This window comes from Phyllostomus hastatus, unplaced genomic scaffold (assembly GCF_019186645.2).
Source record: "Phyllostomus hastatus isolate PE091 unplaced genomic scaffold, TTU_PhHast_1.1 phas_contig_80, whole genome shotgun sequence".
NCBI classification, from domain to species: domain Eukaryota; kingdom Metazoa; phylum Chordata; class Mammalia; order Chiroptera; family Phyllostomidae; genus Phyllostomus; species Phyllostomus hastatus.
In genome coordinates this window covers 28,242,511-28,265,155 of record NW_025333960.1, presented here as the reverse complement: position 1 = coordinate 28,265,155, position 22,645 = coordinate 28,242,511, and the positions used below count along the sequence as shown (strand labels likewise).

Here is a 22,645-nt window from a genome sequence, read left to right as displayed (position 1 = left end):
GACTTTCGACTCATGTGTTTACCTAAACCTGATATTCTGAGACTCTAAAAGCACTATTCAACAACATATATTTCTTCCTTTAAACCCACATTTTCCTCTCCGCGAGACCTCCACTCAGCCCAGCCCCTCTGACCTTACTTTCCTCCTTATCCAGCCAGAACACTATAATCAACCACTTCTATAAGCATTTCACAAGTCCTCTGAATTCTCTCAGCTCTTTCAATTTCAGCCTCTGTAAATGTCTCTTGTAAAACCTAACCCTGACACATCTATTACCAAGGTAAATGCAGAAATATTTAGCATTGCTGGGGTGAAAAACACAGAACCATGTTTACTCTCACCTAACATCAAATGGGGTCTCAATGGTGTTCAGCAACAACTTTTCCCCCGGGATAAATCCATACGACAACTCATCAAGCTGTTTTCCAAAGCCTTTTTAGCCTCCTGAAAACCCTAGTCCTCCAGTCTCTGATCAAAGACACCACAACCCAGCTGAAGCCCCTCCCGTTCCACTGTTTTCTACATATTTAGCTATTTCTTCACTTCTTCCTCTGTGATTCTCTTCTCTCTGATCTCAGAAATCAGCACTTTTTTTCCCCTTACACCACCTCCAATCCCCATCCCTTCTAATCTATTCTAAAACTCTGGTCCATAAATCAAATCCTCTCTCTATCATCTTTAATGTCTCCCTGAAACTGCCTCAATTTTTAAGACAAAAAAATGTTTAAGTTCTCCCTAGCTTTAAAAAGTACCAATCTTTTGCTATTCTCAAATGTACAATAAGCACTTACTGCCTAAAAGTATGTATTCAGGTTCTCCTTCTCCCCCAAACCCAATTACAAAGTCTTGAACTGGGTACCCCCAAAATCATATGTTGAAACTGTCATTCCCACCATGCTTGGAGACAGGGCCTTTGAAGAGGTAATTAAACACAGAGGAGGTCACATGGGTGAGGCCCTAATCCAATATGACTGGTGTCATTATGAGAAAAGAAAGGGACACCAGGAATGTGGTCATGCAAAGAAAAGGCCAAGCGAGGGCCCAGTGAGAAAAAAAGAGCAGGGCCTCAGGAAAGCCCAAGCATTCTAGCACCCTTACTCGGAGCTGCAGCTTCCAGAATGTTGAGAAAATAGACTTCTGTTGTTGGGCCACCCAGTCTGTATTTTGTTACGGCACCCCTAATGAACCAATACAATGTCGCATAAATTAGGCCTTTTGTTTTCATTCTATAATAGCTTTGGCTAAAGTTACATTTATCAGACATATTCCCAACCTACATTCATTCATTCGTTCAATCAGAAAACATTTATTGAGCAGTTACTATCTACCAGGCACAGTGGACAGAAGAAACAAATCCACTGTCCTGGAGCATTTATTTTCCTGAGGAAATAATGACTTCATAATAAGTACAGGGAAAGAAATAAACAGAAAAATAAGGCAGAAAACAACTACAGAGGGCATATATGTTAGATAGGAGGGGAGGCAAGAAAAGTCTCTGGGAGGAGATGCCACTGAGGCTAATTTGGTGGATGAGAATGAGCTGGAAAGAAAAGCATTCCCAGCAGAGCTGACAGCAAGCACAGAGGCTAAAAGAGAATTAGGTTTGAGGGACAGGGAGGAAGATAGTGTGGCTAAACCACAGCAAGGTGGAAAGTGGGGAATCTCTCTCCTGTGGTCCATGTTTCATTCCTCCAATAGAGCCCCATTTCTAAAGCATAAATACAAGAATGTCATGCTTCAGATGTAAATTTCAGTATATTCTACCTTGCTTGCTGACCTGTGAGGCCTTTTTTAAAGGCTTGCTACAACCTGCCTTTCTAGCCTCAACATACTCTATACCCCAGCTATCTCGACTATGTTGATAGGAATCATATATTTCTCTGCCTGTATCCTGTGGGCAATGAGCATCATCTAGGGGAAAGTGCATGACTTGGAGTCAGACAAAATCTATGTTCAAATTCTGGCTGCCACAATTTTACCTGGAAGGGAATGGGTAAGTCCTAGTTTCTCCCTGATCCTCAGTTTCCACATGTATAAAGTTGGCTCAATAATAGACACTTTGGAGAGTTGGTATAAGGATTAGTGATAACTTATTTAGAAGGTCTAGCATTGTAAGTGGCACATGTTCTTTCCTTTGCTAGGATATCCTGCTACACTTCTTAACCTTGTAAACTTCAACTTCCCAGACCCAATTCATATGACACCTTCTCTGTGAAGCCTTCGCTAACTCCCACAGACAATATGATTATCTCCCTTATGTTCCCATAAAACAATGCATATACTGTACTATCAAATGACACTTTCTGTATCTATAGGGTTTCACATCTCTATCTCCTTTAGAATCATTTCCTCCCTCAGGGTAGGAACTGTGACTTCCTCAGAGGTCTGTCATTTAGCTGGAAGTCCTAGCAGGCACAGAGGGCTCATTCAAGTTAGGGTAATTTGAGGAAAGTAAGTTAATGCAACTATTTATAAAGGCATGGTCAGTGTGCAGCAAATCCACACTGGATAGTGCAGTAAGTAGAGCTAATAATGAGGGGTAGTATTTGACCTGAAAGGTAAGGGAGCAACGGCTCATCAGAACTTAGTGAGGGCTGTACGGACAAGACCTTCTGATAGGAGCTAGTCAGTGGATGCTGACCACACAAGGCAAGTGAGGGGCTCGATCCTTCTCTTCCTCTTCTACCCAGCCTTCTATTGGGACTCCCCCAAAGCTGAACCCAGTTAGAACCCAGAGGGCCTTCTCTTTCTCTTTCCCCTCCTGAACAATCCAGGCCTTAAGCCTAAAGCAATGTAGGCTATAGAGGAGGTAGACAGGGCCCATGATGGCCCAGAGTACAATCACAGGACCTAGTGGAGCGAGGCAGACATCCGTGTGGAAGGGAGGCCTGGAAATGGTTGTAGAGACAGAGCATGGTGAGACTAGCACCCACACAAGGAGTGGCCTGATGTGAATGTCAGAAGTCAAGCAGGAAAGGGAGGCTACCCAATCCCCAATCTGGATGGGTGGGAAGGTGGCCTATCAGGGAGTCAGAGCCTGAGTGCAGAAAAAAGACCATCCACATGGGAGAGGATTGGTAATCAAGGTGGAAGACTGGCCACCTACAAGGGGATTAATCAAACATTTAAGTATACTAAGGATTTTTCACTGTCAGTATGAGACAGCTGTGGAAAGGGAGAAACCCAGACTGAACCATGGGTATTAGATTACAATGAGAGGTTTTAGGGTGAATTCATGGTTTATAAGATATAGAGAATACGTACACAAATAAATGTAGACATAAATTGTGCTATGTTTATATATTACGATAGGCTCATGTTCTTTTTTCTATATGGTACTCCTTGTCTTCGAGACAGAGGTAAAAAAGGTGTTCACATATACATACATGTACACTCACAGATGTGTACTCTGTGTTTATATTCTATTCATATTTTCTAGCTCTGCTTAGAAATATATTCATATATTTCATTGCTCTGTGTTGGATCTGAGAGCAGCAACACCTTATCAGGAAAGAGCACAAGTTTTGCAAGATCTTGATCTCTAAATACCATCCTCCACTAAAGGGAACCATGGCTCACTGAACAAATTGTACATTCCAGGGCTGCAGCAAAGAAAGTAGAAGATGAGACTAGAACACTCTGATGTGCTTCAAAGTAATGAAGTGCTCAGAGAATAATGTCAGACACATAGGAGTGACCTGAACAGCAACCTCTGGTTGGATAAGGAGGAAAGTAAGGTCAGAGGGGCTGGGCTCCCAGTGACCAAATGTGCGACAATCAAGCATACTCTTAGTGAGAAAGTAGGAAACAGTAAAACCACACAGATATGAACGAATGAATAAATTGAGAGTCTAAAGAAGGCCAGTATATTTACACAGTTTGAAAGACCCTCCTCATTAAATATGATTTAATTACAAACAGAAGTGGTAACTTTACACTGGAGAAGCTTGGCAAATACATTTTAATCAAATGGTCAAGTGAACATCATTAGTATTGAGACAAATCAAAATTGTGCGCCACCTAATAGTTGCAAGGAGAAGAACAGCATCATTTATCATGTTCCTCCGCAAAATACGTAATCTGAATCTAATCACACACACTCCATAAGTGTCAAAATCATAAGAGTCTAGGGACAGCTGAAGAGCTGCTCCAAGACAAATGAGATAAAGAGACACGACAACTACATGCAATAACAGATTCTGAACTGGATCTTGTGAAAAGTGATATTACTGGGTAACTGGCTAATCTTAAATACAGTCTAAGAATCACATGGTAACAATGATCACTGTTAATTTTCTGATCTTGCTTGCTTGGATTGTGTATATGTAAGCAAATATTCTTGTTAGTACAAAATACAACCTTAAAAGCATAATATTGGGTTGGTCAAAGAGCCTGTTTAGTTTTTTTCCATAAAATAAAAGACACATTTTTCATTTTCACCAATAACTGTATTGATTTGGCTATTTTGTATATGCCAGCTATCTCCTGCATAGTATAATGTCGATTGTTCTCAGTTAATGTCTCAATGTGATCGCCGTCAACTTCAACTGGTCTACCTGACTGTGGAGCATCGTCCAGCAAGAAATCTCCAGCACAAAAATTCACAAACCACTTTTGACATATTTGATCAGTCACAGCACCTTCTCCATACACTGCACAAATTTTTTTGGCATTTCAGTTGTTTTTACATTTCTTGAAATAATAAAGAATAATATGCCAAAAATGTTATTTTCTTCCATCTTCAATATTAAACTGGCTATACAAAAATTCACCAATTTTGTTAATTTTTTTAAATGCATGCTGATATGACAGGTCACAATATAATCTAACAAAATTGTTTTGAATGAAGTTAAAGACAACTAAGTGCTACTAGAGCCATTTTATGGAAAAAAATAGAACGAACTTTTTGGCCAACCAAATATACTGGGAGGCGGGACAGGATGGATCATCAGGCTGGAAACTTATTCTCTATATATCTTTAAATTCCCTACAGGTTTATGATTATTTCAAAATTTTAAAAAAAGAAAACAGAAGGCTTAAGTCCTCCTGATGCAGTCATCTGTATGAGTTAGGCTCCCGGAGCTAAGCAGAGTGAAGAAAGTTGAAGGGTGGATCTAGGGGGACAGAGGAAAACACATCATCTTGCTGCTCCATGACCTCCATGTCCACGGGCACTGTTGCCAGTGTGTGATATCCACACTGACCATTTCTCATGGGTCTGTGTTTTCTATCTATTCTCTGGCTCCTTCCCACACCCTTCTTACCTATACCCCCTCACAAATATAGGTATTCCTCTGGGATGTCTATAATATCTCTCAGTCTCCTCAAATCCCATAGCTGACCTAGATTCGATGTAGATTTTACCACTAATTCCATTTTAAGAATTTATTCATTAATTTACTTTTAGAGAGGAAAGGGGGAAAAGGGGAAAAGAAACATTGACTGCCTCTTGCGCGTGCCACAACCGGGGACCAGGCCCACACCCAGGCATATTCTCTGACTGGGAATCAACTGGTAGTAACCTTTCATTTGCAGGATGATACCCAATCAACTGAGCCACACTGGTCAGGGCAATCAGTAACTCCATTTTGTACAGTCCCAAAACCTGAATATATAATCATTTCTGGACATTTCATGTAGTAGAAGCATATCAACCAAAAAGGTCGAAACTAAACTCCATACCTACCTCTGCCCCTCCAGTGGGCACTGTTAATTGACTGCCAAGCTTCTCTCCATCCCACCCCCATTACACATCCTTAGAACAGGACTTCCTAAACACCAGATTTCTGAAGTACCCCGATCTCTGCCGCAGTGCACCATTTCACTTCTAAGGTTCAAGAATAGGCCTGGTTGCTTTAAACCAATTTGCATATTCCATTTCATTGTTTAAGAGGTGGTCATGTGATCTAACTAGTACGCTTAGTGTGAGTCTTAGGTCTTTTCTTTGAAATACTGAAATAGAAGTATTTTCTTCATCAATATGAGCAAAGAGACTAGTACCAATTTTTTAAATTCAGGTAGCCATCCTGGTTTCAGGTTTAGAATAGTGACAAGGGAGAAGATTTTAAAATTAATTCATTAGATAATAATTAAATGGGTCCTTAATAATAACTGAAACCAGGACCAACAACCAGAAGCCCACTCTAACCTCTCTCTTCTAATTACCTGAGCTAATAAATCCTCTTTATATTTAAGTCAGTTTGAGTTCAGTTTTCTGTTTCTTACAGCATGATGTGTGGAGAGTAAAATTAAATAGAAAACTAGATGTGACAATGTTATAAAACAACTCATAGTCAATAAAAAATTTGATCCAAGATAAAAATACCTTCTAAGAAAGAAAGAAAAGTACAAATATAGGAAAACAAAATACCAGACAGGCTAGTTTAATGATAGTTGGCATTGGCAAGATAAATGGGAACCTAGCTTCTCATAATTTAAAGGTGTAGTAACTCAATGAACCCCGCTTCACAGGGTCCAGAGTAGGAGGCCCTGTAGCATTGCTTCAGGGCAGAAATCTGGAGTAGTCACAGGAAGGAAACGAGAAGGATGGAAATTTCAAATTTTGTAAAAATATGTGAAGGCAGCTTTCATACAAGTGAAATTCTTAGGTATATCACATAATTATAATACCTTCCACTGGCTCAGATAAATCTATATAATCAGATTCACATTTCCGTGCTTTTCCTACTGACTCTGTCCCAGAAAATAGTGGTGCTCATTCCCATTTGGATATTTATAAGCTAAACTGAAACACCTGCAGTTTTGGTAGAAGAGAGGGTTGAGCTTACCTTGTGACAAGAGACAGAAAGATCTCTGGACTTCCTGGTGTCAAATGCTCACCACAAATGCAGGATCACGGAGCCTTTCTGCCCTCCCAAGTCACTCTAGATAAAATCTGCAGTTGCATTCTAGACCTTTTAAAACCCCACCTCACCGGCAATCTGTCATTTATTCCTACTCATCTGGACTGAAAATATGCCTGGAAGTCAGTCCTATCTTTTCATTTCCAAGGCCAAAGCCCAAGGTCAAACCCTTATATCAGATCTAACCCTTCTATCAGATCTCAACTACTACCAATGAATATTTCTTAAGGAGTCTCCCTGTATTAATTTTCTGCCTGTTCATTCCATCTTTCACAGGGCTATTGGCTCTTAGGGGAGAGAGAGAGAGAAAAAAAAAACTGTATTTTGTTTATCCTTTGGATCTTCTTGTCCTCCCTTCACACTACCCTTCAGCAAGTATCCCACCTCTTTTCCCCTGGCCCAGACACACTGAACTAGACCTTCTGGTACATGCAAGCAGCAAGTCTTTGTAAATGAAATGCTATCCCTTGGGAAAATCCACTGTTCCTTGATTCTATTTATGAAATATCCACTTCAAGGTTCAGGTATCCTTTCTACCATGAAATCTTCTCCAATACTACTTTCAGACTAACGTTCTTTATTCAGAGGATGTTACTTATTCTTCCATTTTGACATTTCCACTACTTTGCCTAGTCTTATACTAAATTTAGTATAGATCCATCCAGTTATTAGACTTCTTTTGCAGTAATAAGAAAAGTGTATATTGTACAGAATTCTAGCATGAGGTTGCTTTCTCCTCTGTTGGAATCATTCTTATACCTCTATATTCAGCAAAGTGTATTTAGCACATAATACATGCTCAATAAATATTTCTTGAATAAATAATTTCCTGGTGAACTGTTATCTGTGGAAAGGTACTGTGCCTTACTCATTTATATTTCTCACAGCGACTAGAGAAAACTGAGTAACAAAAACTGCTACAGGTTGAATAAAATATTTGGCTTAGGCCGGCCTCCTGGGTTACTGAAATATTTGGCTTAACCTAGCAAAATTTGTCATTTCTTCATTCCAAAAAGATCTATTAAGTGTCTTGTATATGCCAAATTTATTCCAGGAGCTGGAGACAGAATTGCAAACAAGATAAACCACATGGATATTGAAGTGGAGGAAATAGGATGTAACTAAAATATCAGTCTCTACCACCACAAAAAAGTAAAAGTTTTTCTTAATTCCTGAACTCAATTCTGAGTCACACAAGCTTGAAATCCAAGAGTCATCAGTAGCTTCTCCCTGTATCTTACTTCAGCTGTTATTTGACAAAATGTAAAATTGCTACCACTGGATGATGGTGATGAAGATAATGATGACATTATCCTCCTCCTCTTTAATTTCAATGTTATTTTCCAAATTCAAGCCCTCATTTTGTCTTTGTGGAACAACTAAAATTGCTTTCTAACCACTCTTTCCACTTTCATGCTTCCCATCTCTAACATTCCTTTTTAGTACTGCCAGAATAATTTTCTTAAAAAGCAACGATATCATATATTACAGCTCTGCTCACAAGCCCTCAATGGCTTCGCACTGCAAACACAGGGAGAACCCTGTTCAGGACTCTGGCCTCATCTGCAAGAATCTTCCCAAATCAACTTACATTTTGTCTCCTCATATTCATTTGCACTGTTCGAACCAAAATCCAGACTTCCACAGTTAGCTCTTGATTTTGTACCTTTGAAACTTTCAGTTGGTATATTTCCATCATTATTTTTTCAAATTCTGCTTGTATTTCAAGGCCCAATCTTAAATTTGTCTCTGATTTCCCCTTCTGCATACCAAAGCTCAGTATACTTTGTCCTTTCCCCCTTAATCTTATGTGTTTCTACATCATATTTTGATTATTTATAAATACAGCTTATATATTGAACTAGAGTGTATATAATCATTGATTTCATAAACATTTAATAGTCAATTACTGTCTTTCCATTATTGCAAAGCACCTAAAATATCATATTCATAGTAAATATTAAAAAATTTTTGTAAAACTAAGGCAAATTTCCAAATAAAAATATATCTGAAATGAAAATATTATTTTTACAAATATAAACAATAATCTCTACCAAAGAAATATATAAGAATGATAGAAAACTACAACTCAACAAATTTTAAGTTTGTATGAAAGGAGGTAAGTTAGTAGAAAACAGAAACAAATAAAAAGCTCGAAAAATTATTCAAAGTAATGTGGAAATATTGAATCTATCTTGCTCATTTCAATTTATGGATGTACCTATCATTTTGAAATACAAATTCATTGTGAGATATAAATTCATAAACACACACATACATACACACACTATATGCCCATCAGCTGGAAACTATGTGCAGTGTCAAAATTTACTGAAATAGGAATCACAGGGAAATGTTTTCTATTTACCATTTAGTAATTTTTTGAAATTTAATAAACGTTTATGTGATGCATTTTTTCCCTTTTCTAAGGAAACAGTTTTAGAAGATGAGTATGCCTGCTATTATGGCTTTATATTTCTATTTCCTTACTTTAGAGGCTTTTCAAAAATACAAAAATACTGTTATAGCATTTCCAGTTCTACTAAAAAGAAGATAAAAGATGATTATTTATAGGCAATCGTATTCATGATGATAGAGTCTCAGAAGGCAACTGCAAACATAAATTTTAAATGCTTTTGGGAAGAGTTGAGAATAAAAACATTTACATAATTTCTTAGAAACCCTGGCTTTTTATTGCTACACTTCAATATTCCCTCCAGGCAAGGGAGCAGCTACTTCAAAGATTTATTTGATAATGGAATGTTTGATTTCTTTGTTTTTCCTTCCCAATGTGGGTAGGTCTATTGTTTTTACTCTACAGTAATATGCTGTATTTTAAATTTTGAATTGGCTCACTACTGATAATTTTTAAAAATGGTTTTATTCTGGCAGATTAAACAAATATATCAATGCTAGCAATAAGTATGTAAATTATATAAATATACTATATTATTACAAAATGATCCACCCATATCAGTCATCTTCCAAAACAGACTTGCCACTTCATAATTATATAACTAGTGACTAACGTCAAACGTCTAAACTTCTACTTACCTGCCTATCCACTTCTGGAAGCAAAAGCAGGAGGTATTGTTGAAAATGCTGAGGTAAGGAAGCAAATGTATGTTTATTTATTAATGCCCTCAAGTTAGTGTTGACAAGAATAGATCCTGGGGTTTCTATGTCAATGTCCTCAGCTTTGGTCCATTTCAAGTGTCCTGTGATAAAGAGCAAGAGGCATGAATTTACTATAGACTAGAAAACTCATGCACATGTACACACAAGTATATGTATATGTGGAAAATAGTATATATATATATATATATACAAACACATATATTCATGAATATATTTAATTCTGTCCCTTTTAAAAATGGTACTACAGAAGGAAATGCCCAAAGCTTTGTGTTTCTGTCTTGCCTTGTCTTTAATATTCATAGTGTATACTTCATTCAGTATGGTCTATATTTTTAACTCTACATAGCACCAGTTCTAGATAGAGAAGTATTTTAATTATGTTCTTGCAATGAACCAGATTTTCAAAAACCTTGGGAGCATACATGTGAACAATTACAACACTTGTAGATTCCATAATACATAGGATAAGTAATAATGTGCCATTAATTTTAATGGAGGTAACAGTAGCACTGACAGGTTGTGCACCAAGCACTGCATTGTTTTAGAAAATTCTTACTCACAGTATTTCGAGGGTGATCATTTAAAAAGCAATCCTTTATAAAAACATTAGCAACAAGGTCTGAAATGCCAGTACGCTTCGAAGGATAGTTCTGCAACTCAGGGCACACTGACCTCCAACAAAAGACTGTGTGCGGAGTTCTCAACTCGAAATGATGACACACAAGGAAATGCTCCACCATGAGGGGCAGTCAGCTGATGCACCAAACAGAATTACCACTCTTAGTTACTTGAGCTAAGAGAATCATTAGATGTGACTTTAATAGAGTATGCTTAAATCAGGGGTCAGTGAATTATGGCTTATGAGCTATTTCCAGTCCAATTGTTTAGACATTGCTGAGGTCTAAATCTGCACTACCTTTGCACCACAATTCAGAGTTGAACAGTTGTGACAGGAATCACATGACCTGCAAATATACAGTATTGCCTGTCTTCTGACAGAAAAAATGCCACCCTTGTTTTAAATAAGTAGAGAGAAAAGAAGGAATAAAAACCATGATGAAAAATAAGACATATAATTTCAAAAATAGACAAATTTGAAAGTGAACCGTACAGAAATTCTAACAAAATTAGTTTTTTAAAAAAAATAAAACAATATTCAGTGGACATAGCAGAAGAATATATCATTGAATAAAATAGAGAGTTAATGAAAATATCTAGAATACAGAATATAAAATGATGAATGAAAGAAACAGGATCGAGAATGAAATGGAATGAAACAAGCAGTTCAAATGCATACCTGTAGGAGTTTCAGAATGAAAATGTCAGAGAGGCAATATTTGAAGAGCTAATGGCTTAACTCTTTAGAATTGAAAAGTCCTCAGAACTGAAAAGAAATGAAGAATCCTCAGACAGAGCAGTGCTCTAAATCTGAAGGACAAATACCCATTTGATGGGCTAAAATCGGAAAACATCAACAATAAAAAGAATATCTTAGAACAATTTTGAACAAAAATAGATCACCTCCAAAAAGATAACAATAAGACACAGAAACTTTATCCTCAATAGATAACAGATGAAAGTGAAATATTTTCAAAGGGCCACAAGAAAATAAATGTCAATCTAGAATCGCATTAAAAACAAAATCCCTCAAAATGGCAATGATAGAGGAACATTTTTAGTATCTAATATAGAAACTCTTTCTTTTAGAGAATCTTGCTGAAATAACTAGTAAATGTTCTTAACAAATAAATCAAAGAAGGAATGAATGGGTAGCAAAAGCAATGGTAACCTGAAGACTAATAGACACGAGTAATTCCAAATAAACCTAATGGCGAAAAATACTACTAACAACTAGTGAGAGTTAAAACAAAGTGGAAATAAAACAGTAGGCCATGAATGCATGCAAGATGAGAAGGAGCAACTGAAATGAGAATACTATAAAACCCCGGCATCATTTGGGAACAAGAGAGACATGGGCCAGTCCTTTACTTTGTTAAAACTGAAGATTTTACCCTTTCCAACAGCATGGATGGGCTTGGAGAGCATTATGCTAAGTGAAATAAACCAGTCAGAGAAAGCCAAATATCATGATTTCACTCATATGTGAACTCTAATGAACAAACTGAACTAATAAACAAAACAGAAACTGACTCATAGATAGAGAGCAAGATGACAGCTACAGGCAGGGGTTGGAGGTGGAGGGATGGAGCAAAGAGGGAGAAAGAATTCATGGACATGAACAATAGTGTGGTGGTTGCAGGTGTTGTATTGGGGTATAAGAGTGATAAATGGTAATGGAAAACATAGGATAAAAATAAATTTTTAAACAACTCTATAGGCAGCAATTGACGGGCACAGGAGGGTAGGAAAGAGATTCATAATTTCTAAATAAATGCATGAAAGGAAAACTCAACCAATCAAGGCATATAAAAGGCAAAGAAGGCATAAAAGAAGTATTTTTTTTAAAATTAAGTCCTACTCAAAATACATCTAAATGAATTTCTGTATTATATTTTAAAAATAATACAATCTAATTATATGATGTTTATAAGAGATATACTTAAAAATCACATGGAATGGATAAAAATGAAGAGATAAACTAAGAAATACCAGGCGAACATTCAAAAGCACAGAAAAGGCAATACTACAATATTAGCATCAACAAGATAATCAAAGGTAAAAACTTATTGGGCATGAGAAAAATCATTCCTTAATTGTAAAAGAAATAATTCACTGGGAAAATATAATGACCATAAGCCTGAATTCATTTAAACGGTCTAGCATAAAGTCTAAAATTAAGAATTAAAAAGAGAAATTGGCATTACACAATGCCAGTGAGGAGCCTTAACATATCTTATCAGAAATTGTGATATCAAACAAAAAACCTGTCAGGAATACAGAGGACTTCAACAACTCAATAATCAATCTTGAACCAATGAATTTAACATATGCACTGCACTGAGCCCTACAGAGGAAGCAATGTTTCTTTCAGCACTCAAGGACAGAAAAAATACAAAATAAAACAAACAAAAAAAGTAAGAAAATTAACCAGTGAATCTCAACAAATAACTGAAGAATAATATAAAACCTTGTCTTTCTTTCCACAAAGAAATATAATCAGGTATCAATAAACACAGCAACTGTCTAATCCTCCCACTTCCATTACATATTTTCATATTCAAAACTGCATTTGTAAGTATGTTATGAGTTAAAGGAACAAATGCAATAAAAATTACAAAATATTTGGATTCTGAATGATAATGCCATAATTTGTAAAATGCAGCTCAATTGGTTCTAATGGTAAATTGTATATATTAGAGAGTGGAAAAATATTGAAAATTCATGGGTTAAATATAAAATCAAGAAGTTAATAAATGAAACTGAGAATAAAAATTTGAGAAAGAAGAAATAGAAGATTATAAAAAATAAGGGTCAGCGTTCATGAAATAGAAAAATAGGACAAAATAGCTTTTCTTTTATAGACTTATAAAATAGGCACACCTCTAGTGAGAGATGGCATAAATGAACATGAAAAGAAATAAAAGCTAGGTCTATAATTTGAAATATAATATAGATTTACAAGGCATATATAATTATAATTAAAATAGATTTAAAAAGCATAATATAATACTATGACTTTAGCTAATATCTTTGAAGACAGATAAACTATTATAAGTTTATAAATTTTCAAATTTAACTTAAAATAGAAAACCTGAATATATTTGTAAAATACTTTTTAAAATGGTTAAATAGGCACCTCCCCACATGCACACAAAGCACTTATTATAAAAAGCTCTAAAGATGAATTTTACTGCTATACCAAGAAACTTTCCCATGACTTCATTGTATATATATTCTAGTGAATAGGTAATGAAAGAAAGCTATTTAATTCACTTTATGAAGTTAATATAACCCCTATTTTCTAAAATAACAACAAAGATACAATGAAAGAGAAACTTTCTTGGCCAGTCTCACTTATGAACACAAAAAGTACAAAAGTTGTACCTAGCTTTTAAAAATGTAAAGCAAATCTGGCAAACTCCTAATATTCATTGAGTCAAGGTGATAGATATGTATGTTTGCTTTAGTAGCATCTGTATTTTTCTATATGCTTGGAGTACTTCACAATTAAAAAAAAAAAAGACCACAGGGAGAGAATTTTTGGAAAAATGCTTCTTTTCTCATCAGAGGCAAAGGTAAAGCCTAGAGACAGGAATGTTGAAAATGTAGCCAAGTAACTTACTTAATTTTTTTATGGCCTAAATATTCTCAATATAAAGGAACTGAGGTCATTTACCAACAGTAATTCTGATTGGGAGGGAGTGTTGGGGAAATGAGAAAATTCAACAAGTTTTGAAATACATATGATGAACACTGTAAGAAGTAGGCTTATGCTGCTGGCTACTATTTAGTATGGTTCAAGGCTGTTAAGATACCATAGAAAGAAAAAAATACAGAGAATTATATAAGTCCTTTACGGCTGTGCCAAAAGAAAAATCTATTTCAAAGATGTCCATCTAAGCAAAAATATGCTTCATAATTTGGGAACAAAAACAGAGCAGATGAAATTATTGCTAAATTTGCTGCCACACAGAATGTTTAATTGCTTTGTAATTATCCTCATGCACTCACTCTTAATTGGACTAAGAACAATCCAATTACATCTGATTGTCTTGTTAAAGCTGGTAGGTACCTGATCTCCCTACAGTATTCACAGGAAGAAAAAAATGTAGTCATTTTTGTGTCTAATTACTGGACACTATAAAGTGTAAAGTAGTTGAGATTGACAGAAGGAAGGAGGAGAAGGAAAGTTTGCCCAATTGCTCAGAGAGTTTAAGCTATATAAAATGATACTAGGCTGATTCCATGATAAAAATCATGGGGATGTGTCCAGTCAGGGTCAGGGAACTTCTCTATCATTTTGACCAAAGGAAACTGGAAGATCACCAATCTGAGGAAAGACTACAAACTTTGGAGCTCTCGTTGATCAGTCTGCTGGCTGAAACACTCCTACTTCCCAGAAGGGAACCCACACAGGATTTACACGTAAAATGCACAAACACAGAGACATTACAGTCACACAGAAGGAAGGAGCGCACGCCAGAACAGACCAGAGCCTTCTATGACAAGAGGAAAATAAAGAAAGAGTTCAAAACAGAAAGAATTCTTCATCATTTCAAAAGAATTATAAAGGAATGTTCAGAAAGTGGTTGGAGAAGAAAAGCCTTCAAAGAGTGAAGTCTAAAGGGAAAAAAATTTATATGAGGTCAAAATCTAATCATCTATAACATGAACCCATGTAGCCCTCATAGATGAAAAAACTGTGTGGGAAGTCCAGCGGGGAGCACTGAATCCATCAAAATATATCACCAGGATTAATGAACTATGGGGGTTCTGATTACAAAATAGAATAGAAATGTTAACAACCTTAATGTTTAAAAAATCATAAAATTTAACAAAAACATGGAGCTAGGAGGGGCTGTAAGTGTAATTATTTCCCTATCCTTTACAATACACTGTCCAAAGTTAAATGACCTCATTTAACTTTGAGTTAACCTTTTTTTAAAAAAGATTTTATTTATTTATTTTTAGAGAGGGAAGGGAGGGAGATAGAGAGAGAGAGAGAAACATCAATGTGCAGTTGCTGGGGTTTATGGCCTGCAACCTAGACATGTACCCTGGCTGGGAATCGAACCTGCAACACTTTGGTTCGCAGCCCGTGCTCAATCCACTGAGCTATGCCAGCCAGGGCTGAGTTAACCTTAAAGGTCAACTTAAAAAGATAACCATTCCTATTTTCGTTTTTAATATTGTATCTTTGGAAAGAACTTTTAGCTATAAATATATCTTATGGTAATGCTTAGTAATTTTTCTTTTTTTATTTTACTTCTGTTCTTTTTTACTATTCAGCCTAAACTTAATTAAATGTAAAACTTTAATTTAAATGGTATAATAAGTTTTTCTATGATATCTCTGGCTATCGTTACACATTACAAGATGTCAGATAATGCTTATAAAACACTAGGAGAAATTATTTTGGATGATAGATTTAGGCTTATTTTTCAAATTTTTATTTTTCTGCATCGATTTATTTTAAAAGCATATAACATTTTATGAAACCAGTAATGTTATAATTCTTCACTACAAAAAGATTAAACCAAACAAAATATATTGGAGCGAATCCCAGAAGTTGGGCTCAGCAAAGACATTTATTATAAACCCCTCAGAGACATCCATTAGAATCTTAAATTTGTTTAGCAGGCACTTTGTAAACTCCTTCTGTGTGATTAGGTAGGGAGAATTATAATTAAAAACTCGTTTAGGTAAAAGACCCCTAATTTAAGGAATGTACATTTTAGTTGGGGGAAAATGTGAGAAATTAATACAAAACAAATGGTAAGAGAGAATGTCATTAAACAAATTTTATTAAATGTTTAAAACCCATCCTCTGAGTGCCCTGAAGACCATGGATGATAATGGACCAGAGTTAGTTCAGAAAACTCCACAGGGAGGTTTTAAATGAGTTTCTTCTTTTGCTAAGATAAGGAGACAGGGCATTAAAACAACTGATCAGGCAAGAAAAACATGTACTTCAAACCTCAGTCTGGCTGTTACCTACTTTCACCTCACTGGATGTGGTTTTTGACTCCCTGATTATTTGGTAGCCTAATACTTACTGTTACAATAATTTTCAAGACATATGATCTCAAAGAACTTTGTAGCTACTGTTAGCATTTGTTTGTATGCATAACAGAATGTTTTTTCACCATGAATGAAAAAGAAATGGGAGAAGACTAACAGAGTTGTGTTACTGTAACATCCTCAGAGAAATATTCTATAGATCCATTGTTTTTTTCAACCACACTCAATTGCCCCATGTACCATGTCTATTCAATCAGAGCTACTCAGAGAAATATTCTCATAATTTTCATAAACAACCCTGGTTAAGAACCATCAAACGAAAACAACAATAAAACAAAACTATGTCAAAGGTAGTGGGTTTGTAATGGTAGTGGGTAGTGGGTTTGCTGAGTGATTTCTTTCTCCCAAGGACTTCAAGATCACTGTCAGAACTAGAAAACTGCGGGATGTTGGGCTGCCAGCCCTCTCCAGGGAAGCTGGCCCACAAAGGGACCTGAGGAGGTCTGCAGTGCATCCTGCACTGGAGGGTCCTCAGAGAAATGCACTGGAGTCCACTGTGTGCTGGGCTACACACCTGACACTCCAAGACCCAGGTAAAACTGATACCTTGAACGGGGCGAATATCCTGCCATCTAAGTAACTGCCAGAGACCAAAAGGAAGCAAGTAAGGGATAATTTAAAAATATTTCATATCCTTTTAGAGCAGCAATTTTCAACCATTTCATCTCATGGCACACATGAACTAATTACTAAAATTCTGTGGCACAACAAAAATATATTAAATTTTTTGCCAATCTGACAAAATAATAGGCATAATTTTCATTCATTCTCACCAATCAACTATTATTGTATTGGCTGTTGTCACTTCTTTTTCCTATCTGACAACCTAAGGGAAAAGAGGTCAGTGCCTCTGATTAAACAGTCAGGTATTGCAACTTTTAAAAATTCTTGCAGCACACTGTTTAAAAATTGCTGTGTTAGGGAAATCTCACAATGAGGATGAAAATTTAGATTTACACCCTAATGTCTGATTTTGACTGAATTCGTTTCAGAATTACCGGTTTAAATTAGAAAAGACTTACAGCATTTGTTTCAATTCAGAACAGTTTCAACCGGTTAGGACTTACATACAGTTACCTCTACCTAGAGATGGCAAAGAATGGTAAAAGCTCGTGACTGAAACTGTATAAATTAGATGTCTAACTCTGGTGGGAAAAACAGATCAAAGAAAACCAGCTCCCCGTCTGGCTGGCTAAGGCGTTTTCTTGTTTGCCTCTCTTTGCCCTGGTTTTGGAGCTATATATCAGTTCACAAAAAAATGACCTTTCCACAAGAGCAGAGGATGGTTTTTATTCAAGGGTATCTAAGTGACTGTCTACTGTGTTGAAACCTATAGGATGCCTTGCGTATCCAGACACACTACTAGCCCATTCAGTTACTTATAAATAATTCATTCAAAACTTATTCAGCACCAGCTAAATAAGAGAGATATAATGGGTGCAGTGAGAACCTCAAAGATGGACAGGAAGGTCACTATTCCCAAGGAATGAACAATTTAATGGCTACAAGAGGAGAGCAAAATGTTCACAAATATGCCTAATGGAGTACTAAATGCCATCCTGACTCTCAAATGCTTCACAGCATACAGGATCTTTTGCTCTGTGAGACCCCTAAGGTCATACAACATCAAAACCACTACTTTCTAAGAGAGACATGGGCTACTTACTGTCTGGAGATGGTTACATTTAAGGTTCTTTCTTCAATTTTACTTTTTTTTTTTACTTTTAATTCTAGAGTATTGGGCATATTTTGGAGGCTTACTAAGTACAACGAACTTCGTTTTCACAAAATAAGCCGTTCCACCGAGCTGCTGGTTAGGCTAGTCAGTCAGTCATAGTTCCCTCCCAGGAATTGCCTTCAGTTTATTTTTGACAAACTTTTACCTTAGTTGATTTAATTTAAATCCCACCTTTTCCCTCCAAGTGTTTGATTTTATAGGCTCAGCCAGGGAATGTTCGAGTTGCTCACTCTCCTTCTACAGGTAACTGAGTGTCCCTGCACGCTAACGCCCACAGCAGACCCAGGCCACTGAATGCCAGGTTGCTCGTCAGTGGTGCCTAGAGGTCCATGATTCGGGCTGGCTGATGTGACAGTCAGACCATCTCTAAGATGATGGTTTAGACTTTGGAGCTAGCTGTGCCTTGGCTTGTATCTTAGCTATGTCATTTATGGGCAAACCTCCTATTTAATCCTCTGGGCCTCAGTTTCTTCAGCTGAAAAAAATGGAAATAATTCTACTGTACATAATTGAAGTAAGGACTACATGAGGTAACTTTTGTCAAAATACCTAGACCACTGCATTACATATGGACAATGGGCACGGCTTTACTTCTCCACTCCTTCATTAAGGTAGCTTCATTATTTCTACTACTTTGTAGTCTAAAAGAAAGCAGGTTAAAAAAGAACACAGTGATCTCCTTTATGGCCTTTTAAATTTGTTAACAAGTCAACTAAAATACTCTGACAATTCAACTTTTAACATGTAGCTGTTTTCTGGCGTGCAGGCTTCCAGGTACTGATTAGATTGTAAGAGATCCTGAGCGAAGGCTCAAGCCGCTGGGAGGATCCTGATTGCGTGGCCCACACCGCTGTTGAGGTCCGGTCCTGAAGTCAGCTAAGTAAGCCAACAGGGAGGCCTCGTGCTTTGAATTGTCTTCAACTCATGATATGACCCTGGCTTTACTGAGGTTGCAGCAGACTCTTTTAACTGAAGGTCACTGACTTTCAAATTACTTAGGATACCATAACATGGCACTTTTTTAGGACATACTTTACATATCATTCTCCCATTAGAATTTTCTATTTCAGAAGCTATTATACTTAAGGATGTATTTTGCAACACCCAAAAGGCTAGCAGGAAAAAACCACATCAGTATAAATGTAAGTGTGGTTATACACAAACACATACATACATTTTTGGCTACACAAAAACTATAAAATTATTTAGCCTTGGAAATAATGTAAAAGAGGTAATTATGCTACGTTTGAATAACTAAAATCATAATAAATTCTGCTTCCCAGAAGATCTCTTATCTAAAAATATATAAATCCTATTCAAAGATTTTTTATTAAAAGTATGTTCCTACGGTTTAGCAAAATTCCTGGTATACAGTAGGCAATCAATAAACATTTACTTAAAAAAATAAATGAGTCTGAATCTTGCTTGAATTTTACAAGCAGACAAACTTTGCAAATAAGAACTACCCTATGTCGCTAAGAAAATAAGTGGCACAACCAGTAATGAAGTTCAGGTCAGTAAATTTGTAGCTTCCATCATTTTACAAAACGCTACAATGATCCAGATCATTATCATTACCCTCACTCAGAGGTGAAATAACTGAGAGAAACGAAGCCATTAGGTCCAGGCTTCCAGCAAGGCAGATTCAGTAGAGAATTACAATGTTCCGCCCAGGATACGTTTATTTCTGTCCTTTTAATTCTCATCTTCCCCTTTCCCTGAATGCTGCTGTTGAGTTCCTGATGAAATGGTATCAGGAAGGAAATCTTCAGAAGAAACTCTGGTGCAGAAATGTAAGACCCATGGGCAGTGTCTCCTACACTTCTTAGTAATTTTATACTATTTTTCAGACAAGCACTACTGAATATTTCAAGCAGCGCAGATGAAAAGCAAGGCAGAGCAGTTTCACTACAGCGGACCCCAATGACAATGTGCTCTCAGTGCAATGAACTCTTTACGAAAGTTCCATTTTCTCCCAGTACGGTATATTCTAATAAAGTGAAATCCAGTTGTAGGAACAAAATACTGCACATTAGACAGGATCATGACTTGGCAGATAATTACTTGTTTACATATATCATTTTAAATATCTTTAGTCTTTGTTTTATCTAATGTCATTCATGAATTTAGCAATATTTAAATAGTATTTAATAATCTTTTGCTTAATGTCATATGGTTGTAACTACATGTCCTTATTTAGTACCCTTTTGGTTTAGTAAATTGGAAAGGTTTAAACAATTTTTGTTTAATCATTTAAAAAATGTTGAGTTTTTCCATAATTTCATTCAAAAAGATATAAATCTCTAAAATGTGAAATGTCATAATCTATTGAACACTCACCTAAACCAGACTTTTTTAATCGTTTTAAGTGCTGACTTGTTTGTTTTCCAGTGGGAGATTTTTGCCCATGTTTCATTTCTTTATCTGAACTGTCTGCTTCACCATTTTTAGATTCGGATCCTAAAAAAGGAAATAGTTATTATGTCATTATCTTCCTCTTACTGTCCTTGAAAAGAAGAATCTGAAATTCTTTTTTAAAAACTGTAGATACAATCTCCTTTTCTAAGAGTTAAGCCACTACTTTTGGCCACAAGCTGATTCCTCCACTGGATACAAAGAGAAAGCCCAATAAATCAATCAAACAGAACAAAAAGCAAGAACAGATGGTGTAATAGTGGAGTCAAAAACACATTCACTGATCTGATAGCTTTTAAAAGAAACACTCAGATCTTTTTTAAAAAAACACACGAATAAGCTTCAACAATACTGTATCATTTAGAGACAATGCATGACAGAAAGATGAAGCAAGAGATGCTTGAGGGGGGGAAGAGACCATACCTTTATAAATAACTTTATGTTGAAGTAGGAACAGAAAATGCAAACACCAGTCTCTAATAAACAGAATGGTACATAGCTGATAAAGTGGCAGAAGGTAAATTAGAAAAGGTCAGGGCAGCACTGAGGTGAGAAGAATGTTGTCAGAACACAAAAACTAATAAAGGATTCTAATTTTGCAGCAAAGGACTGAAAAACAAATTCACACCCTCAGAGGGAAGAACTGCTTTTGATGGCATTACACATCAGCATGTGGTCCACCATTAAAGTTCAGCATTCAAACAAAAGCCAAAGCAACAACAACAAAAAAAAAACCCCACCTAGAAGTATCACACATTTTCTTAAACCAACTGACATTAGCAAATGAAGTCCTCTGATGATGAGTGAGCTGGTACCTTTTTAAAAAAGCAAACACCCTTTTTTTCATCGCTGAAAGAGTGAAAGGTATTTAGAAAAATTAAATATAACCTCAAGCGGAAGTATCATTCAGTTGCAGGGAAAATTCATGACATCTCTCTTCCAGCGAGGAATTCTCCTCCGGGAAGAGACTGGCCAAGCATTGCACATTTCAGCTCTTTACCTGAAGGCGAATCCGACTGCTCATCAGACACCTTTAATGGTGTCAACACAACGCGAGGAACAGTCTTGTTTACCATCATTGAGACTCCATTTCTTCTTTTCTGCTGCTGTCTCAAAGCCTATAAAACATGATCATAAAAATATAACATAAAAATATAGCCAAACTAATTTCTCATGATTGAATTAAATGACCCATTTGCCCATTACAGAGAACCTCTTAAGATACTTAAATACTACAGAGTTACTAATTTATCAGAATTCTTAAGAGTCACTTTCATGTTATTTTCCCTCAAAAGCATAAAAATCAGGCTTTGGCAAAGGGCATAAATCCGAGACCATTTTTGGTGTAATTCTGAAAACAAAGCAGTACTTAAAAGGCTTGTTCTACCTTAGAAGTGGGGCTTGAAAGCCCATGGAATTTGAAACCATGACTCCCAGGTAAAATAAATGTAAAATAAATGTTTCGAGACCAGGATAAAAATATATGTGTCTGCACTTCTCTTGCAGGTGCGTCCTCTCCAGTGCACTGCTCAGTCAATCAAGTTAACACCGAGTGTCATCAGTATGTACAGCAGGTAAGGACTACAGTATTGATGCACTCACTCAGCCGTGGGGAGCGCTGCACAAAATCACTGAACATGGCAGGAATCATTTATTTCTGCGAAGGGAATCAGTCCTAATCTTGGAAACCTTGCAGCACTTGGCTTCTGTCTGCTTGACTTTGGACATTAACCTTCAGAACACGAACATGACAGTGTTCTGGCAAATCAGGAAAAAAAATAAACTGATG

General features: G+C 36.4%; 1 protein-coding gene across 1 annotated transcript in view; it reads right to left on the bottom strand.

Moving 5' to 3' along the window:
- ASXL3 (ASXL transcriptional regulator 3) overlaps positions 1 to 22,645 on the bottom strand; it is a 170,392-nt gene that overhangs the window by 51,027 nt on the left and 96,720 nt on the right. Inside the window, exons 8-10 of the mRNA XM_045850304.1 lie at positions 21,857 to 21,974; positions 20,782 to 20,901; positions 9,918 to 10,081 (exon numbers count right to left, since the gene is read on the bottom strand). Of these exons, the coding sequence (XP_045706260.1) occupies positions 9,918 to 10,081; positions 20,782 to 20,901; positions 21,857 to 21,974 (402 nt within the window). The remainder of the gene's footprint in view (positions 1 to 9,917; positions 10,082 to 20,781; positions 20,902 to 21,856; positions 21,975 to 22,645) is intronic.